Genomic DNA, 21,811 nt, shown 5'->3' with positions numbered 1-21,811 from the left:
AGCATCGGGGTTCTGCATCTGTTTTCCTGTCACAGAGATTTGCCTCTGACACAGCAGTAGGGCAGTTTCACTGAAAGTGAAAATTACAGTTCGGAGAATTAGAGTCCCTCATGATGGTTGTGGCAGGTGGGCATACTCAGAATCTCAAGTACAAATGTCACATACTTTAGTGCCTGAAGCATATTAGAAGCAAGCATAGAATGTATCCCACTAGCATCAGCACAAAACTGAAATATCAGTTTTGGATAGATAAACTCCTTAAAGCGAAACTCCTCTCTAAGTCAAGTATATACATTGTAAGGATTTTAGCAATATTCTGTTCAGAATTGTACCTGTTAGTATTCTGTGCATACTGACACATGCATTCCAATTACTTTCTCATTGTTGAGTACCAAGTCAGATGGTCTGCTTGCTGTAATCCTATGATTAGGACTGTAATAATAGAAAAACTAGAAAACAAAAAGCTAGGAATGAATTACGTTAGCAGGATATTACACCCCGTTTCTGCATACAAGTTACATAGTTGCTGATTCTATGCTATGAGGAGACACAGACTAATGTAGTCCATTTTGTTTATTGTATGATTTGAACAGTCATTTTTTAGAGTAATAATTTGTGAGCTGAATAAACTTTCTGCTTTAATGTATTTTTAGGTAAGTGTTCATGTCTTCTCTCTAGGTTGGAAGGAAAACCCAGTTGAATTTGATTCTGTTTTTAATGAAAGTACATACACATGGAGCTGGGGCAGCCCTGATATTTTACCCATGTTTGCAAAAGGTATTTGTAATTGTATGGATGAAGGTAACCATGATACAAATGTCTTATTTCTCATTTTGTCCAAATTATAATTTTTTCCTTAAGAAGCAAATTATCAAATTTAAGGCTGGTTTGTGATGGCACAAGATAACCTTCCTGTATAGGTTTTGGATTGTGGGAGAAAACTGGATGATGTAGAAAAATCCTTTGCAAACGGGGGGAAACATAATCAAAGTGCCTTACTGTTAAAGAGAATCTTGCATCAAAATGCAGGTTGCGCTTATTAGTTAGATACCCCTGCATCCCTTGTAGAAATACTGCATTAAAAAGAAAAATTAAACGCGGAGAATAGCTACACCATACAGTTTGGGGTTGGGATTTCCAGAGAATAGGGGAGGCTCTGGAGAAGTCCTGTATGCGAGCATGAGAGGAGGTGACAAGGGAGCTTAAAAGCAGGAGCTCATGGAAGGAGCAAAGTGGACAGTTTGGTTGATATTTTGATATGAGTTTGCTGATGTAGCTCGGGGCAGAGTTGTAGATGGCTTTGTAAATTGATGTTAATATTTTGAATGTTAGCAGAGAGGGGTGGCAGACACTAAGTGATTGACAAAATGGATGAGACCGGTAGCAGAAGTCAAGACAGACTGAAGGGGAGATACCCTGTGTAGAGGAAGGCCAACAAGGAAAGAGTTGCAATAGTCGAGGCAAGAGATAACCAGGGATTGAATTAGTAGTTTGGTGCCATTGGTTAAGAAAAAGTGTATTTTGGAAATGGAAGAGAAGGCGGTAAGATTTCATGTGAAGTTGGGAGGAAAGGTCAGGCTCCAGGATAACACCTATCATCCTGGTATGAGGGGAAGGAAAGATAGTTGTGATACTGATCTTGATAGAAAAGGTGAGGGAGGGATCATGTAAAAGGGCAAGTAATATGAGCTCAGTTTTGGAAAGAGTGAATTTTAGGAAGTAGTTTGACATTCATGCTGATATGTTAGTTAGTAGATTAGTGATGCATAAGGAGATTGAAGGGGTGAGCTGAGCAGTAGAGATATAGATTTGGGTGTTGTCAGCATAGAGGTGGTATTGGAAGCATGTGAGGTTGTCAACTGACCAAGGGAAAAAGTATAGCTGGAGACTAGAAGGAATCCAAGGACAGATCCTTTGGGGACCTCTATGGAAAGTGAAATAGGAGAGGAGGTAGTAGAGTTGTTGGTTACACTAAAGGAGCTCTTAGATAATTAGGACGAGAACAAGGAAAGAGCAGAGTCTTGGAGGCCAAGACAGTAGAATTTTTTGAGAGAGAGCGGGTGGCCAGCTGTGTCGAAGGAAGCAGAAAGGTCTGTACAGGATGCCAGGGATGGGTTTTGGGTTGGAGATAAGTGTCTCCGTTGTTTGGGTTGTGGTGTCTTTAAGGGGGGCAAACAGAGGAGTGGAAGTACTCAGGAATCTCACCCTTGAAGGGTGAGGATTTTCATGGTGATGTGAGAGAGGGAAAACTGACTTTCGGGGGAAAGATTTATGGCATTTTTTAAATTATTTTTTTTACAAGTAATGGCAGTGATCGCCCATTTTTATCGGGACTGCGACATTATGGCGGACAGGTCGGACACTTTTGACACATTTTTGGGACCATTGGCATTTATACAGCAATCAGTGCTATAAAAATGCACTGATTACTGTGTAAATGTCGCTGGCAGGGAAGGGGTTAACACTAGGGGGAGTTCAAAGGGTTAACTGTGTTCCCTAGGGAGTGATTCTAACTATGGGGGGAGGGCACTGACTGGGCGAGGAGACCGATCGTTGTTCATACTTAGTATGAACAACAGATTGCTCTCCCTACCCCTGACAACAGGGACATCTGTCTGTTTACATTGACAGATCTCCGTTCTGTCTCTGTGCGAAGCGATCGCAGGTGCCTGGTGGTCATCGCGAGCGCTGGGCACACGAATCGGCACCGCAGCATGTGCGCACGCTCCCGCTCCCCCTAGTGGTCAAAAGGCAACCCGACGTACAGTTATGCCGGTTTGCCCAGGGGAGCCAACCTGCCACAGTACAACTGTGGCGGCTGGTCCGGAAGGGGTTAAACATATTAAAAAAACAACATTGTTGACATACATTTTAAAAACATAACATGATTAGACCAATACAGCACTCTCACCACTTACATAACGAAATATTACCATAGTACTAGAATCAAATGATTCAGTTTCGGTGATAGTATTTGAAAAGAAGATAGTTGGTGGCGCAGGCGTAATGGAGAAACTCTACATGTTGCGCACCTTTAAGCGCTTCTTCAGGAGCTTGCAATCTAATGTGCATAAAAATAAGAACACAAACAATGAATTTAACATCAAGGTCAAATAAAACAAATTTATATATATATATATATAAAATCAGTAGTGAGCCTGTCATCTGTGTACATCCACACCCATAGACAGCCAAGCAAAACAGCACGAAAGCAGAACCTAGCTGCAGAGGGTGTACTGTATATAACTTTGGGTCCTAATTCTGTGTGTAGTGAGGAGAGCAAGTGCATCCAGTAAAGATGAGAGTGAGCTGTTGTAGACAGAGGTGGTCAGGGTAGGACATGGGTGAGATTTTGTCATAGAGGTGATCAGTAGCAGAATAGAGAGGAGAAGGGTTGAAGTGGTGAAAGTTTCTATGGGTAACTGTTTGCTGGTTGAAGGGATAAAAGGTTGAGACAGGTTGAGTATATACTGTAAGTTGTGATCCAAGAGAAAAAACAGGGGTGTTCGGGAGGTTGCAAGGAGTGCAGAGTCGGGAGAAAACAGGGTCAAGCTTGTTCTTGTATACTAAACCTAATTGCAGTGCTGTAACTTTATCAGTATATGTCAACGATAATAAAATTCTTGGTATCCCCAAACCTTCAGTCAAATATCAGAAAACTCAATCAATCTATGTGCTGGTAAATTCTTACAAACAATATTGCTTACATATAAAGTACCACTATGGGTATAATATTAAAATAATTGTGAATAAACAAAAAGTAAATTTACCAACAAAGTCCTCTTGTGGTGTTTTTTATTTGTGCTTCATAGCCACTTTAATTTGATAAGCGTGATTCCCCATGTGATCCACCAGAAGCCACCAAAGTCACCGTTTATCCTCCATGTTCTCCTAATGCTCTTTGAAGTGGAACTTCACTCTCCTTATGCTTATAGCATTAGTAAATAGATAGGAAGGTATATGATATTTACTTGTTTCAACCTTTTTTTTAACGTTTTCTTTAGTTACTTCCTGGTTTTCAGGCCTAGCCAAATGATGTCATACATCCCAGGAGTCCTCAGGGGAGGAGGGGTTTTCTCAGCAAAGTGCACCCTCCTGCCTGCATGCCTGAACTAAAGGCAGATGGATTCCATGAAGTAAATGCTATAAATGCCCATGGCCAGAAATGCTAGGGGGGTATTTTTCCTTGTCAAAAGAAGTTTATTGAGTATACAATATTATAAAGATACATAAAGTAAGTTTACAAGGATCTATAAAGTAAGCTCATTGTTTTACAGTAGGAATTATATAGGTAAATATCATGAAATTTCAAATATTAAACATTGGGTTCACGTAAACCTAAATTAAAGATATATATCATTTCCTTAGTTACTTTTGTAGGTATTTAAATGATTTATACCTACTATATATATTGTTTACAGGTAGAGTGTATATAGGTCAAATAAATTCTGATAATGAGCTTTAATCGTAAGGTGGAGAAAAGGAAAGAGAAATAAGAAAAAGGGTAGAAAGGCAGAGGTATGAGGGGGGTATTTTTCAAACTAATTTCTCAGCAAACTAAATCATGGTGACATGGATGGATGGGGGAGTTTGCTTTGAATATTAAAATTAATGAAATATCGTTTTTTGTTTGTGGTGCACAGATGCATTGTAGTTCCACTTTAGCTTCCAATGTTTTTCCAAAGGTAGTAACTTCTTTCTGTATCGTTCTATTTGAAATTATCCACAACAGGTGCTCTGGAGGAAACTAAAGTTAAAAAAATCATAATGCTTTCCATTAAAATACCATTAATATTATTAAAAAACAAATATGTGCTCACTGTGCACAGTTCTGGTACACTACAAATAAAAACATGTATTATTCCCCTTCAAGATATATCGTTCATCAGCCATGCTCTGAGCAAAATTGTCTTACTTCCAGGTTTGAATGTGTTGATGTCACTAGCATTGCCTTTTTTTTTTTTTTTTACTAACATTAATTGGATTTTAATGGAAAGCATTATGGTTTTTTTTTTTTACCTTAATGTCCTCCTGAGCACCTGTTCTGGGGAATGTAAATTAGAACAATGTGGAAAGAATTTACCACCTTTGGAAAAACATCAGAAGAGCAATAGGAGAACACAGAGGATAAATATTGAAATTTAAATCCAGTAGAAGACTGCAGTGAAAAATTGAATAGCCATCTGTCCCTTAGGGCCAATTCACACTGCATCACAGAGCGGCAGGAGCCATTCACCGCTCCGGGTGCTCTGCGTTGCCAGCTGCACTAGGGGGCAGTGTGGTGCGCGATTCAGTGTATCTCAGGGCTCTCTTTCTTTTTTGTGTTTTTTGTTCTGTGGAAGCTTTATTTGAAGTGTACAAAACGTATACTTCATTCACTCCTATGTCAGGCAGCACAATGTGCTGTGTTGCCCTACATTGCAGTGCGATTCGGGACGGTGCGCTGTGATAAAATGCAGCATGTCTGAATTTTACCACAGCATGCTGCAGCACAGCGCTAGGCTGTGTTGCAGTGTGAATGGGGCGCATTGGAAACAATTGTTTCCTGTATGTCCCTGCAGTGACAGACGGTTTAGTGTGCGGTAAAATGTCTGTCACCTAACATAGTGTGAATTGACCCTTAAAGGGGAAGGTGCATTTTGACGTATTGTAGTTATCAAATGATTAGAGTCTGAGTCACATTTATCACATTAAAGTGGATGTGGACCACAAAAAACCAACACAAGAGGACTTGGCAATTTAACTTTTTACAGTGCATCCGGAAAGTATTCGCAGCGCTTCACTTTTTCCACATTTTGTTACGTTACAGCCTTATTCTATAATGGATTAAATTCATTATTTTACTCAAAATTCTACAAGCAATACCCTATATTGACAATGTGAAAGATGTTTGTTTGGCACCAATTACACTATTACAGCCTCAAGTCTTTTTGAGTATGATGCTATAAGCTTGGCAAATCCTATATTTGATCAGTTTTCCCATTTTTCTTTGCAGGATCTTTCAAGCTCCATCAGGTTCGATGCGGAGCATCAGTGCACAGCCATTTTCAGATCTCTCCAGAGCTGTTCAATCGGGTTCAAGTCTGGGCTTTGGCTGGGGCACTCAAGGACATTCACAGAGTTGTCCCGTAGCCACTCTTTTGTTATCTTGGCTGTGTGCAGTCTGAAGTCCAGAGCACTCTGGAGCAGGTTTTTATCAGGGATGTTTCTGTACAATGCTGCATTCATCTTTCCCTGGATCCTGACTAGTTTCCAAGTTCGTGCCGCTAAAAAACACCCCCTGCGGCATGATGCTGCTACCACCATGCTTCACTGTAGGCCTGATATTGGCCAGGTGATGAGCAGTGCCTGGTTTCCTCCAGATATGACGCTTGTCACTCAGGCCAAAGAGTTCAATCTTCGTTTCATTAGACCAGAGAATTATGTTTCTCATGGTCTGAGAGTCCTTCAGGTGCCTCTTGGCAAAATCCAGGGGGGCTGTCATGTGCCTTTTCCTGAGGAGTGGCTTCCGTCTGGCCACTCTATCATGTAGGCCTGATTGGTGGAGTGCTGCAGAGATGGTTGCTCTTCTAGAAGAGTCTCCTCTCTTCACAGAGAAATGCTGGAGCTCTGTCAGAGTGACCATCGGGTTCTTGGTCACCTCCCCGACTAAGGGCCTTCTCCCCAGATCGCTCAGTTTGACCTGGCGACCCACTCTAGGAAGAGTCCTGGTGGTTCCAGACTCCTTTCATTTACGGATGATGGAGGCCACTGTGCTCATTGGAACCTTCAATGCTGCAGAAGTTTTTCTGTACTCTTCCCCAGATCTGTGCTTTGATACAATCCTGTCTTGGAGGTCTACAGAAAATTTCTTTGACATCATGGCTTGGTTTGTGCTCTGGCATGCACTGTTAACTTGGGGACCTTTATATAGACAGGTGTGTGCCTTTCCAAATCATGTCCAATCAACTGAATTTACCACAGGTGGACTCCAATCAACTTGTAGAAACTTCTCAAGGGTGATCAATGGAAAATGGATGCACCTGAGCTCAGTTTTGAGTGTCATGGCAAAGGCTGTGAATACTTATGTACATGTAGTTTTTTCCTTTTTTATTTTTAATAAATTAAGGCTGTAACATAACAAAATGTGGAAAAAGTGAAGCGCTGTAAATACTTTTTGGATGCACTGTATTTGTTTATTCACAATTATTTTCTTAATATGCACATAGTGGTACTTTATATGTAAGCTATATTGAGTGTAAGGATTACCAGCATACAGATTGATTTTGTGCATATAATTTTCTGATATTTGATTTATGGTTTGGGGATAGGAGGAATTGTATTATAGTGGACATTAGCTTTAATATATGTGCAGTTTGTATTGTGTGGGAACACATTATATTGCAAGCAGCGAAAAGTAGTGATTTGGACACAATATTTAGAAGATTACGCAAGGGTTATTTGCTTCATAAAAAGTCAAGCTTGTTACTAGTGTGTATTCATTGTGTTAGGTTGAAAGATGAGATTAGTTTATGAAGTTTAGTGGTAGACAGTGTGGTAGCGTTAACAGCAGTGTTGAAGTCACCTAGAATGATAGTGGGTATTTCAAGAGAAAAGGGAGAGAATGTATTGTAGCCAAGCAGAGAAGTCATCATGGAAGAGAGAAATAAAGATGGTGGTGAAGGAAGAACTTGGAAAGTACTTTGTACTGATAGGATTCCAGCTCCATCCCCTTTTTATCCCTCGGGTCTGGGTGTGTGCATCCAGTGGAGGTCAGCAGCTGAACAGACAGAGTCAGTGTATTGTAGTTTTCTTCTTTTCTGGAAATCTTTCAGTTGTATTGTAACAATTTAGGTTGACAGCTTGTGATAAATGTATTTTCAGGTGCCAGTGGAGATCATGTATTTACACATTGTTACTCCGCATCAAGTGAGGACTTTGCATCTGAAGATGCTACCGAACTGGACACTTGGGTATTTGACAACGTGAAGGCGAGTGACTAATGAAGTCATATGTTGTTACTACTGTTAATATTAGGTTTGAAAGACAAGCTCTGTGTCAGTTTTCATAGATGCAAAAGAGATATAATTGCTTAGAACACATGAAAGATTTCTTTAGAAAAAGTGGTTACCAGTATTGGTGGATTAGATTACTAGGTAAATACTCTGGTAGAAATAAACCTACAAAATTGCAAAAGCATAGTGCATAGTAAAAAGGATTTAGTTGTGCTTTATAAATATGTGCTGATTTTTTGTTTTAACCTTTATTAAAGTGGTTCTGAAGGCTCAATGTTTTTTTACCTTAAACGATTGTAAAGGTAAAATAATAAGAAAAAAAATAACAAACATGTTTATACTTACCTGCTCTGTGCAAAGCCGCTTCCCATGGAAGCACTCATGCATGCTTGCACCCGAGCTCCGCTGCTGCGTCCATTGACACAGACAGCAGGATTTGGCCCTGCTTCCTGCGCCCTTGTCACTTGCTTTGATTGACAGCACTGGGAGCCAATGGCTCCCAGTGCCTCAGCAAAGCCAGCAAGACCCAGAAGTGAGGGGAGAGAAGAGCTGCAGATGTGCATGGCACCTGATCGAATGAGGGCCCGGGAAAGTAAAAAGGGGGGTGGGGGGGATACTGACACATAAACATTTTTTAACTTAGCGTGAGGAATACATTAAGGTAAAAAATGTTTAGGCTTTACAACCACTTTAATGCATTCTATGCATTAAGGTAAAAAACCTTGTGGGTGCAGCTGCCCACCCAGCCTACCTGAGCCTGATCTCGAACCAGTAATTTGCACAAGAGCAGCAGCTCTCCCAGGTCTCTCTCTCCTCATTGGCTCAGACAGCAACGGGAGGTATTGGCTCACAGGCAGTGAGCCAATGAGGAGAAAGCCGAGTGTGGGGCCAAGCTGCGATTTGTGTGTGAATGAACACACAGAGCGTGGCTCAGGAGCAAGCCTGCTCGAGTGCCCCATAGCAAGAGGCTTGCTATTGGTGGATACTCAGCAGGTGGGAGGAGCCAGGACTGCCGGTGGGGCACCCAAAAACAAGAGGATCGGGGCTGCACAGAGCAGGTAAGTATAAAATGTTTGTTATTTAAAAAAAGGAAAAAAAAACTTTTCTTTTCTTTAGAATCTCTTTAAAGGGGTTGTAAAGGTAAAATTTAAAAAAAAAAAAAATAACAAACATGTTATACTTACCTTCACTGTGCAGCTCGTTCTGCACAGAGTGGCCCCGAACCTAGTCCTCTGGGGTCCCTCGGCGGCTGTTTCAGCTCCTCCCCGCAAGCATTAACCACCTTAATGCGAGCTCCCTCGCATGGTGGTTAGTGCTTGCGGGCGCGCTCCCGTGATACAGCCGGCGGCTATAGCCGCTCACTGTATCACTCGGCCCCGCCCCCCAGCGCGCCGCGTCATTGGATGTGATTGACAGCAGCGCGAGCCAATGGCTGCGCTGCTTCCAATCCATCCACTGTAGCCAATCAGCGGCCAGGGTGAGCGGAGGAATAGATGTCGGGAACGAGAAGCTGACTTTCGAGGCGTCAGTTAAGTAAAACGGGGGGGCTGGGGGCGGCGGTATTGTCAGAAGTTTTTTCACCTTAATGCATAGAATGCATTAAGGTGAAAAAATTTTTACCTTTACAACCCCTTTAAGGCTGCATTCATTACTACATAAGATTTATAATATGCCTTATTTTGACAAGATTTACTTCTCCTAATATCTTTACTGAAATTAGTAATTGCTCCTGATGTAGTACTAAATATGGCATCATTGGTTATGAAGAATGTCCTGTTACTGTGTTTTGATATTGTTTATTGTTATTACTTAAATAGTTGCTCATGCAGTTTGTTGGAATTCTATGTAATGATGAACTACAAGGTTTGTGTAATAATGCAATATATTATCAATGTTTGTCTTTTAGAATTTCTTCAGGTCTGCCCACAACAACCAAACACTATTTGATAAACTAAATGAAGAAGGAGTAGTGTTTTTTCTTCATCTGCTTGGTCTAGATACCAATGGACATGCTCATAGGCCGAGTTCCAGGTGTGTACCCTAAATTGTTCTTGGGTAGAGGGACTACAGAAGGACGGTGGTCATGGGGTCCTATCATAATTGCTAATCCTCAGATTCAATTCTGTACCTAACATATTGGCACTTTTGTTTTCACCCCAATATCTGTTGTTTGACTTTCTAGTAAAATTATTAACTAACCAAAAGAAGAAATGCCAAAATGGCTGTCAGATGTTTTTGTGTTCGTATTATGTGGGCAACACAGGTTAAATTGTGCACTAGGGTTATCTATACATACTATGGCAGCTGCTGTCACATACAGACTATACACAGTCAGATTTTGTTTGAGTTATTGCTTTGTGCTGATCCTAGATGATTGTCACCTGATATGGTGGATTTGGATTAGATCAGGCAACAATCTCATCCCTATTGGTACTAGAAAATATTCCCAGCTGAATGAGCAAGGAGCTCGCCATAAACTGTTAACTTTTTAAATGAACGTTTGTACAAAAACTCTCAGTACATTTAAGGACTTAACAAGTGTTGTTCGAAAGTACTTCAAAATTAGATTTTGGAATGAATGGTCTTTCCTGAAGGAACACCACATACACTGTTAGAAACTTGTTAGTTTGAGGAAAAATTCTTTATCTTGCTTCTTGGAATTTTATCTTCACTACAGTTGAAAACGAATGGCGAATTGACCCCACTAACCTTTAGAAAATTACGAATATTCTTAAAATGAAACATTTGAAAAATGAAACAATTAAAAAATCTACTAGTGTATGGCCAGCTTTAAGAAACCTTGTCTAATTGTTTTTCCCCCAAGGCAATGATGCTAGTGGTATCTGGCTGCACCACTTAGGCTGGCCATATATGATTAATTTTTTTTCAGGTTAACCAGTTGGTTGAATGAAAAAAATTTGCCAATTTTCCCATCCACACATTCAATGTGAATGGGGAAATCCTCCCACTGTGCTATTGTATTCTGCCGATGGGGAAATTTCCCTTCTGGCAAAATATAATGATCAGTGTTTCCGACTATAGCCAGCAGTACTGATTGTTTGGGATAAACCCGACAGACTCCCTATACGCAAGTCGATTAATAGAGTGACTTGTGAACAACCAGCTAGCCCATTCAAGAATCGAAATTGTAGGTTGAACCGTCCAATACTTTAACCATGCATGTCTGGCTTTACTACTACACACTTAAGAATGCTTGAGAGACCTGTATGTTTTAATCAAAAATGTGGAAAATAAATGATTCCTTTGGTTGGAAGTGAACCTGCATGTCCAACTATCCTCTGTTGTAAAAAAAACCTTGAGTCTTTACAACCACTTTAACTAACATATTCTTACAATGCTTGCAATGTTGCTTGAATGCTATACATTCTACAGCAATTTTAAAATCTGATTCGGCCAGTAGAAAAGACAGATTAATTTAGGATGGGGTCCTAGGCAAGGTAGCAGCACGACACTGGCCCACCCATCCACTGGACTGACATTAATAGGACTGTAATAGTCACAGAGAAACTGCCCTATTTGTATTGCCTATACTAGCATGGCATGTCTCATCAGTAAAGTCATGGGGCTATAAATAGCTGAACTACGCCATTACAACAAATTCAATACCACTTATTCATTGCTAATGAATAACACGAAATCTAAAAGAATGGGAAGTAACATCTACTTTGATTGGTAACAGTTAGTTGCAGAAATAGCAGTTGCAGCATTAGTTCCAGTGCAGTTTCCAACCTGCCATCATTGGTTTTGGGTTAAATCGGTTTTCTTCTCCTATAAGTTCATGTGACAGACTGTGATCTAGCTGTACATGGGTTTCCAGGTTCACCTATTGTAAGAATAGCTTTAGAAGGTGGTTTTCATGTGTGCTACATTTAGGTAGAAGCAGAAAGAATGGAGACATTTCAGTGATTTTAGCTTGGCATAGCCTAGAGTTTTCTGAATTATATAAAACACCATTGAGTGATGAGGCCTTCCATGTGTACCTATAACTTAATTGTCAGCTTTGGGGAGGGTTGAACCATTACATTTTCATTGGATATAAAATTGTGTCTTCTATTACCTACCTACACTAAAACTAGATTTTATTAGATTTTATTTTTGATCATTTAGTGTTTTAAGAAATATGAGTGCCAATATAGACCCTGTTTTGCCATTAAACTACTCTGTTACATTCAGCCCTCTAAGTATATTTCCAAAATATATTTCCAAGTATGCATTGCTTAATGTCAAGTAAACTTGTAATTCAATTACTTTGTGATTAAGTGGCTTTCCCAGATCTCTTATTGGCAGTAATGATGACACATTTGGCATTTCATTTTAGGATTCAGATGTCTGTCAGTCTTTATGAGCTTGATGTTTAATGAGGCTAGGGTGTCTGTCAGTCTTTCAGGCTTGTGACTGGCCTCAAGTTTCTGTGCTCATAAACAAGAACAGTTAATCAATGGTTTTCTTTGACTGATATTGGTGTTGACATCCTGATTTAGCATGCCAATTAGAGGCACTTGATGGCAGCTACAAATGAAATGTAGATGTTGTATTCCACGTTTATGCCTTCACTGATATGTATATGTAAGGGTGAATTAGAGTATAAATAATCTGACCTTGGCCTCTATCTTGAGTGTTTGAATCCTATTTTAGTTAATACTAAATGTTAAAGATACTTGATATCTGCTTAAACAAAAAAATATTATTTTTGACTTTGCAGTAAGTTTAGTCTTACCATGGGACAACCAAAAGCAGTTCAATGGGGGGTTGGGCAACACAGCAAACAAACACTGACAGGCCCACATAACATTCAGATCAAGAAAGGCTCCTTAGAGCTCAGAGCAGCTTGTAGCATCTTTCAGCTGAAACTGCCATCAGGGGGGCGCCTGAATATCTACCTTGTGAATACTGTAGGTAAGAGGTTGACTATCAGAGCGTGTACCACTTCAAGACCAGAGAGAGATTTTTTTTTTAGATGCTTTACAGCAGGACATTGGGGGGGGGGGGGATAATGTCTTGGTTGAGGCTGGTCTTGGTCTAACTGAAAGGGTACAAGCCTTCTTTTTCTGGGGGAGAAGAATACTCTTATGCCTGTGATCTTTTTGATGTACTTGTCCAAGGAGGAACCAAATAGGCTTTCTCCCTCCAAAAGAAGCCACTCAAGGTGTTTTCACAAAAGTTCCACTGACCAGCATTTGAGACATCCCGGCCATATGCTTGGTCAAGACTGCAAGGCTCTGGCAGATGATCATCGAGGCAACCACAGGTTGCATGATGGGGTCCACCAAGGATAAAAGGGCCCTGAAGGGGGCCTTTAAACTTTTTGTATCTAGTTCCTTAAACATGGGATTATTCTCCACAGGAACTGTTAGTGTCCTGTTAAGACAAGAAAAGGCCGATTTAACGTTATTGTAAAGGATCGTTTTTTTTTGTTTTTTTTTTTAAATAACAAACATGTCATACTTACCTCCACTGTGCAGCTCGTTTTGCACAGCGTGGCCCTGAACATCCTCTTCTGGGGTCCCCCGGTGGCTCTCGCAGCTCCTTCATGCATCAGATAACCCCCTAGGAGAAGCGCGCTCCCGAGTCCAGCATTTGCGTCCACTGACACAAATGCCGGACTCGGCCGCGCCTGCTTTATTGAATTTGATTGACAGCAGCGGGAGCCAATGGTTGTGCTGCTATCAATCTATCTAATCAAGAGCCAGGACCCCGTGAAGAGAGGGACAGCGCGTCCCCGGCGAAGAGATGAAGGGGCTCAGGTAAGTAAAACGGGAGGGCTGGGGGGCCGGTGACTGCCAGGTGTTTTTTCACCTTAATGCATAGGATGCATTAGGGTGAAAAAACACGAGGGTATACAACCTCTTTAATAAACCATCCTCAATATTGCATTTGGAGGAGCAAAAAGCCTTTCTGGATTAGGCCAGTCATCACTCTAAGAGCGAGTGGACTGGGAAGGTCTTAACAGGTTTGGGAAATTATAGACAATGTCTCCTCACCAGCTCTCTGCATGCGTGGGAGAGCCAAAGCCCGTGAACCCAGAAGGAAGGCCAGGGGAGGAGGTAAAGCCCTTTTAGAATGCTTCGTTCTAAGCTTGATGTCCCATATCCCGCAAGTGTGAACAACTCCAGAATTACACCAAGGCCCCGGATGTCCCATCCCAGTGCCAAAGTCTCGGTCTCTCGGTGGTGGCCCGGAGTAACAATTCAAACCGCTTACTCTGACCCTCTGTAGTGGGGGGTCATGAGTTTCTGGTAAGCAGCCAGTCTCTCTATATGTGGTGGTGGACCAAGCACTTTGTCTTTATCCAGCAGGACCTCAATTGATTTCTAGTAATCACCTGGGGTGATTCATCTATATTGTCTACACATGGATTTTTTATTTTCCACTGTTGCATATGAATAATGCATTTTTGATGGACTATTTACTTGTTATTTATCAATTTACATTTTTAGTTCATTGTATTTTACATGCTCTATACACATAATTTTTCACTTATTCACTATCAAGGAGGATTGATGGTCATTTGTATGGTCACCAGTCCCCTCCCTAGCGCGATTCCATTTTTCCAAATTGGGAAATTATAGGGAGGGCATACTGGAGACCTTAAGGTGTGCAGGCTCAGGCTGCTGTAACGCTAAACAAAAGCATACAGCCTCAATAGGGGTAGCAAGGTATCCTTAAAGTGATTCTAAAGGTTGCAATTTTTTTTAAAATAGCAAACATGTTATACTTACCTGCTCTGTGCACTGGCTTTGCACAGAGCAGCCCTAATCCTCTTCTTTTTGGTTCCCCTGCCGACTGTCCTGGCCCCTCCCCCCTGCTGAGTGCCCCTAATAGCAAGCATCTTGCTATGGGGGCACTGAGCCATGCTCCTGTGAATGGACATTGTCTCACTTTCTGTGATTGACAGCAGCAGCCAATGGCTCCTGTGGAGATGTACTTTTATGAAGAATTTTTCAATAAAGATAATGTTTTAGATGTGCAGCTTAACCAGAATTGTTTTCCTTTACTATACAAAGAAACCATACTACAGCTTCTATGACCGGAAAGTGATCTGTGAATAGAAGGTAGGCGAATAATTGATGTACCTTGTCCATTCCTGGATCTTATTTCATTCATAGAAACTATGGTATGGCTTCAGTAAATAGCGGAGCTGGGAGGAAAGGGCAAGCATAGCCAGGCACTCTAGATGTAAACCTGTGACAACACCTAAGGTGTAATAACCCCTGCAGCACCAGAAGAATATGGTGACAGGAGTCAATAGTTGTGTTTTTTAGACTGCTATTAGTCTTTAAAAAAGGCTAAGTCCAATTGGTTACTATGGGCAACACAAGAACCTTACTATTATAATTATTTATTTATATAGCACCATCATCTCCTTTGGCGCTGTAGAAAGTAGTGGATATAACAAAGGTGTAGTATAAGAGATGCAGTAGTTAAAATGTTTATAAACTAACATATACAGTTGTTTAGGAATACAATGCAGTAACTTGAAGCAATTGGGAAGCCCCTTTACAGTTCAAAGGACATTCAACACACAAGCTTAAATGTATCACTCTACCATTTTTAATAACCTTTCATTACACTGATGTATACTATATTATCAAAAGTATTGTGACCCCTTCCTTTACATGCACATGAACTTTAATGGCATCCCAGTACATAGGGTTCAATATTGAGTTGGCCCATCCTTTGCATCTATAACAGCTTCAACTCTTCTCGGAAGGCTGTCCACAAGGTTTAGGAGTGTGTCTATGGGAATGTTTCACCATTCTTTCAGAAGCACATTTGTGAGGTCAGGCATTATTGTGGATGAGAAGGCCTGGCTCGCTCTGCTCTAATTCATCAGAAAGGTGGTTTATCAGGTTGAGGTCAGGACCAGTCAAATCCCTCCACCCCAATCTCGCTCATCCATGTCTTTATGGACCTTGTTTGTGCACTAGTGCACAGTCATGTTGGAACAGGAAGGGGCCATCCCCAAACTGTTCCCACAAAGTTGGGAGCATGAAATTGTCCAAAATGTTTTGGTATGCTGGCGCCTTAAGAGTTCCCCTATACGGGAACTAAGGGGCCAAGCCCAACCCCTGAAAGACAACCCCACACCATAATTCCCCCTCCACCAAATGATTTGGACCAGTGCACAAAGCAAGGTCCATAAAGACATGGATGAGTGAGCTTGGGGTGGTGAAACTTGTTAGCAGTCACTTGTGCTCCTAAGACTGGCTATACATTATACAAGTTTTCCTTTAGATTTACCAAAACCATATGATATATAATGATACTTTCAATTTATGTGCAATCAGGCAGGCCCTTGCACTACATAGTTGAAGGTAAATCCAAAGGAATATAACAATCTATGCAAAAAAAGTTTTTTTTTTCCAACATTTTCTGTCTTTTTTTTTTTTCTTTCCTTAGCAAACAGTGGTGATTAAAGACCACCAAAAAAAAGCTCTATTTGTGGGGAAAAAAATGTCATGTGGGTACAGTTTAGCATGACTGAGCAATTGTCATTTAAGGTGTGACAGCGCTGAAAGCTGAAAATTGGACTGGTCAGGAAGGGGGTAAAAGTGCCCAGTAGGCACTTAGGGTTAGGGTTAATTGCATGGGTTACCATAGTGAGAGTAGATTATTGTAACACGCCTCACCAGCCTCTATGCCAAACATTGGCATAAGCCACATCATCACATGGCAGGATTTTCCACTGGAATACATTACAGCCCCAGGGACACTAGAGCTCTTGATCAAAAAAAAATTGACACAAAGGTCACTTTTGTCTTTGGATAGTCAGATCTATCCATGAGGAAGAAACTATTATCCATCTTTTATTCCAAATGTGTAAATGAAAAAGGAAGCTATTGTATGTCAGTGTATATTTAATTTCTTATCACTTCAATGACTACCTTTCTGATCAATTCCCAAAAAAGTGAGTACAAAGAAAATGTGAAAAAAGTTGATGAAGGTGTCAAAGAGATGGTAACCCTGATTGAAGACTTTTATGGATATGATGATAAAACAGCTTTCATCTTCACCTCTGACCATGGCATGACAGACTGGGGTGAGTAGAACTATGTATCAATTTGTAATTTTGCAATGATTCTCTTGTGTTAGTGTACATTTACTGTACAAGATATGAGAGTTTTTTTTTTAATAAGTTCCTTCTCAGTATATCTTAAATACTGATTTTTGTCTCTTGACAAAATCCTTTCTTTTTCAAATAAGTCAGAGTCAGAGACTTTTTTAGCTGCATCTAAAATTATTTTACTGGACCCTGTCAAGTAGCATTTGCAATAAGTTTCCCCTACAGTTGACCTTGTTGTTTTATTTATCTGCATATGCTCATGATTTTAATTATTAACATCAACTAAATATGATTGTCAAGTAACTTGGAAAGCAGCATCACCATTAAGCTATTCCCAAAGGTTTGCAATGCTCTCTTCAATGACAGTAAGACGTTTATTGATCTAGAACAGCGTTTCTCAATCTTTTTTTCAGTCACAGCACCCTTTGGAAGTATGCAAAATTCTCAGGGCACCCCAGTCGAATTATACTTTGGGGTTGATTTACAAAAACTGTACAATGCAAAATATGGTGCAGTTGTGCATGGTAGCCAATCAGCTTCTAACTTCAGTTTGTTCAATTAAGCTTTGACAAAAAAAACTGCATGCTGATTGGTTTCTGCACCAGATTGTGCACTCTCCAGATTTAGTAAATCATCTCCCTTGTGTTGGGTCTTCATTTGGTGGTAAATGTTAATGGAAATCTCCTGATTTTGTTTCCTATCAAAGGAAAAAATGGCCAAAAATAGTAAAAAAAAAAATTTCTTTAAACTTTTTATGCCATTACCATGACTCACCACCAAAAATCCCTCCATATAAAAAAAAAAACTATTCTTGATGTGCATGAAGATACCACACATGTGTGCATTATTTGTTTGTACCTGTGGAAAGGGCCAATAAACAGTAGTGTGCATTTTGCTTTTATTTTATTTCCTTCCTGAACATTGACAATCTGTCAGAAACCATGAATCAGACCGAGACAGAAGTGCAGTTAAAATCACACTTGTTTAATAATAATATAATAATAGTAAAAGGTAACAGAGCAACGTAGTCAAATCATAGCCAGAGTTCGGTAACCGTAACGGATAGTCAGACAAGCCAGGACGTCAGGGAGCTAGAGATCAGCGTACTTCAGGACAGGCCAGGAAATTAGGAAACCGGAGAATCAGCATAGTGTAACAGCAAGCAGGATCAGGAACCAGAAGGGATGTAAGCTAAGTGAGTCTTCAACAGGTACACAGGAGAGAGTCTCTGGATGTGTTGACCAAGGTGAAGGCAGAGAGGATCTGGACTGAACAGCTTAAGTAGCCAGCAGGACTGATGAGCAGTATATCATCACCAGGTTAGTCACTGTGGAAAGATTAGAGCTGGCAATTAACCGACAGCTGAGCGGCCTGCCCAGAGAAGGAAGGTCTGAGCCAAGCCCTGACACACTCGTTGTTTTTGTTTACACAATCTGCTCCTCTATTGATGAGAAAAAGATCCAATGTATCTTTTTCTCCTCTAAGGGGAGAAACAGTACAGGGCTGGTTCCAACACTAGTCATCACTGTGACTGGGTATCACAATGCCTACATGATTGGGGTCGGTTTTAGTGACTTCTGATTGTTACTCTGAGGGCAGGAGCTGTCGATGACAGATAAGTCTCCATGCTGGAGGTGTGAAATCAAGTGCCAGCACAAACACATGCAGCGCTATGGAAGAAAGCTGACTTCTGCTACACTGCATACACAATGTGTATGTGTTATGCCATTATCAGCGGTGCGGTCAGTTGACAGCATTTTAGATGAACCCAGAGGCACCCCGATCAACAAAGCCTGATCTAGAAATTACAGAGTACAGTTGATATGGTCTGGCATTTTACATTGATGGCCTCTAACACCAGACCTGACCAATTGCAAGGGCTAAGGGACATGCTGGTTTAAATTCATCACAAGGAGGCTTAATTATATATTTCATCAGGTTTATACATGCTTATCCAATCTTGTAGGGAAGACCTAAACTACAGCCACATTAATGTGGTGAACTCAAAAGTATGACCAAGGCTCGTTTTACTATACTTCTCCTATGGATCACAGTAGTGCATTTAGTTCAGCACATGTGGCGGCACAGTGGTGTAGTGGATAGCACTTTCGCCTAGCAGTAAGAAGGGTCGCTGGTTCGAATCCCAATCAGGACACTAACTGCCTGGAGTTTGCATGTTATCCCTGTGCCTGCGTGGGTTTCCTCCCACACTCCAAAGACATGCTGGTAGGTTAATTGGATCCTGTCTAAATTGTCCCCAGTGTGTATAAATGCGAGTTACGGACATTAGATTGTAAGCTCCTTGAGGGTAGGGACTGATGTGAATGTACAATGTACATATGTAAAGCGCTGCGTAAATTGACAGCACTATATAAGTAACTGAAATAAATAAATAAAAAAATAAATAAAATATGTGACCCAGATTTAGCAGACAGCAGGCTAAAGTCTGCTGTTGACTGATGTCACAGAGCTGGTTCAGGCTCTGCAGGGATCCTGACAATAATGTTGGGATCTGCCCACTGAGACACTGAGCCTAACCGGCAGCTGGCTCAGTGTCTCAGTGCACTGTTGAGAACCTGAGCCAACCACTTCCACCCCTCTACAGTCCGGTGCTCCAGTGAGTGCCGGAGGGGCAGAGCAAATAGCCGGTGACTGACAGTCACCTCTCACTCACTGAAAACTGAGAACTGAGCGATCAGCAGTCTTTGATCGCTCAGTTCTGGGTTTTTGAGGCAGTGAGGGGCAACATTGGACTGATGCTGAATCCACCTAGGTGAATGTAAGTATGTAAGTTTTTTTTTTTTTTTTAAAACCTGCTTTTCTTTTTCAAAGCTGAAAAAACTGCTGATAGGCAGGGTTTTTATAACAGAAGACCTAGTGGTCTCTTCTGTCATAAATGCCTCCCCCTGTCTGTCAGCGGTAATAGCATCTAAGTTGCACATCTCAGACCACATTTACGACTGTGTGCCATAGTGATGTGTCTCCCATGTGCATGCATGGGAATTACATAATCGCAACCCTGCCATTTAAGTGGACAAAGAGACAGAACCTTTATGGAAGGTGAAGATGGAAGTGCCCGGGACCAGTGAGAGTGGCGACAGCACAGTGCTGGAGTGCACCATTTGTCAAGTAAGTCTGCTATACTAGCACATTATTGCATAACATTGCAGGGGCCCCATTTTTTATTTATTTTGGCAGAGTTTAATATGGCTTTAATCTCTGCTAGGTCAGTGAATGGGAATAAATGTTCTGGTGACTTATTTTTAAAGATCACACTGTCCTGCAATAAGCTAATACACATATGCAGTAAATAAACATCCTGTATTTGTAATGCTAATTTGAGGAGATGTGTGCAAGTACTGTAGTTATAAGCTCAGTGTGCTCACATAAACTCTTCTTGTAGCCTTCACACTAACTCTCCTTATAATACTAGCTCTTCCTGTTGGAAACTGAACTTATTATTTGCATACTTATTTCTCGCTGGGATCCTCTGGCCACATGACTGATTGATGTGATTTCTTGGAAAACCATTTTTAAGTTTATGTAGCCAGTAAACTTAATGTATGTTTTGATTATTTATATATTATTACTTTCTATCTTGCAGGTTCTCATGGCGCAGGTCACCCTTCTGAGACTCTGACACCACTGGTTGCTTGGGGAGCTGGAATACATTATCCAAGGCAAAATCAACTGCAGCATGATGTATTCTCAAAAGGTACATTTTCACACTATGAAATACAATTATGTTAAATAATTAAGGAATCATGTAAAGCATAAATCTAGATTTCTGACAGTGGTAAGGCAGAATAGTAAAATAAAGTGATTTTTACAACCTGTCAAAAAGTTTTCCAAGGCTGGAGCAGTGTCACTCCAAAAAACGTATACACAAAGAGCAGATCCAGGTTTTTGGGTCATGTGAGATTTACCCTCAGTGTCCTAACAATTGATTGAAATGAACCTGAGAGCGGTAACTTGTGGTGGTCAACAAAAGGTTTCATGATTGAATTCAGAAAAAGGAAAATATCTTTAAAGTGAACCTAGCAGCCATTTAAACTTGTAAAAGTCCCATCTAGGACTAGACACTGCATGATGCCTGAAAGATGCCTAATGTTACTTTTGTTATCCAGAAAAGCCTCCCCTGGGTACCTCATCGTCCCTAGTGCCCTGACTTTAGGGCTAAGCCTTTGCCCCCTGCCATCTCTATTTCCAAGACACTGTGTTAGTAATCAGGGGAACTGTCCTGCGCTGAGTTTGAGCAAGGTTTGGCAAAATTCAGAAGCCAAATCTAAAACCCATTAAAATCAACAGGGCCAAATCTGTCAAATTAAAAATACTAATTTCTTTTGCATTCATTGACAGACACAGAGCTCCATTATTCAGAAACATAGGATTTTACCGCCCCCTTACAGGAGTAGGACACTAGGCAGAAAAAAAGACTTGGCTACATCTATGGGCAGCCTTAGGTGGCATACACCCCTCTCTGCTATAGGCCTTCAGTTTTTTTTCTGTCTAGTCAGGAGTAAGGACCTAGTTCCCTACTAGGATCTCTAGTCCTGGGATTTTTTTTTGTTTGTTATTTTTTTTCCTGGATTTTTCTCCAGTGAGATCCACAATCAACGACTGGGCAACGAGCTGGACACTAAGATCCAGTGGTCTCCCCAGTCTGGCCAGCGAGCGCATGCAGACCGCAGCTACGCACTAGGTCGGCCATAACATAGTCCCACTGGACAGG

General features: G+C 40.9%; 1 protein-coding gene across 4 annotated transcripts in view; it reads left to right on the top strand.

Moving 5' to 3' along the window:
* PIGN (phosphatidylinositol glycan anchor biosynthesis class N) overlaps positions 1-21,811 on the top strand; it is a 637,819-nt gene that overhangs the window by 71,380 nt on the left and 544,628 nt on the right. For 3 of the 4 annotated variants that reach the window (XM_073630905.1, XM_073630902.1, XM_073630903.1), the window contains exons 4-8: positions 679-777; positions 7,864-7,970; positions 9,901-10,025; positions 16,925-17,055; positions 20,684-20,794. In XM_073630905.1, coding sequence (XP_073487006.1) covers positions 679-777; positions 7,864-7,970; positions 9,901-10,025; positions 16,925-17,055; positions 20,684-20,794 — 573 coding nt within the window. The remainder of the gene's footprint in view (positions 1-678; positions 778-7,863; positions 7,971-9,900; positions 10,026-16,924; positions 17,056-20,683; positions 20,795-21,811) is intronic. The other variant, XM_073630904.1, reaches the window with a different exon arrangement.

Source organism: Aquarana catesbeiana, linkage group LG05 (genome assembly GCF_042186555.1).
Source record: "Aquarana catesbeiana isolate 2022-GZ linkage group LG05, ASM4218655v1, whole genome shotgun sequence".
Classification (NCBI taxonomy): domain Eukaryota; kingdom Metazoa; phylum Chordata; class Amphibia; order Anura; family Ranidae; genus Aquarana; species Aquarana catesbeiana.
The sequence above is the reverse complement of the archived record's forward strand: the minus strand, read 5'-3'. Positions and strand labels throughout refer to the sequence as shown.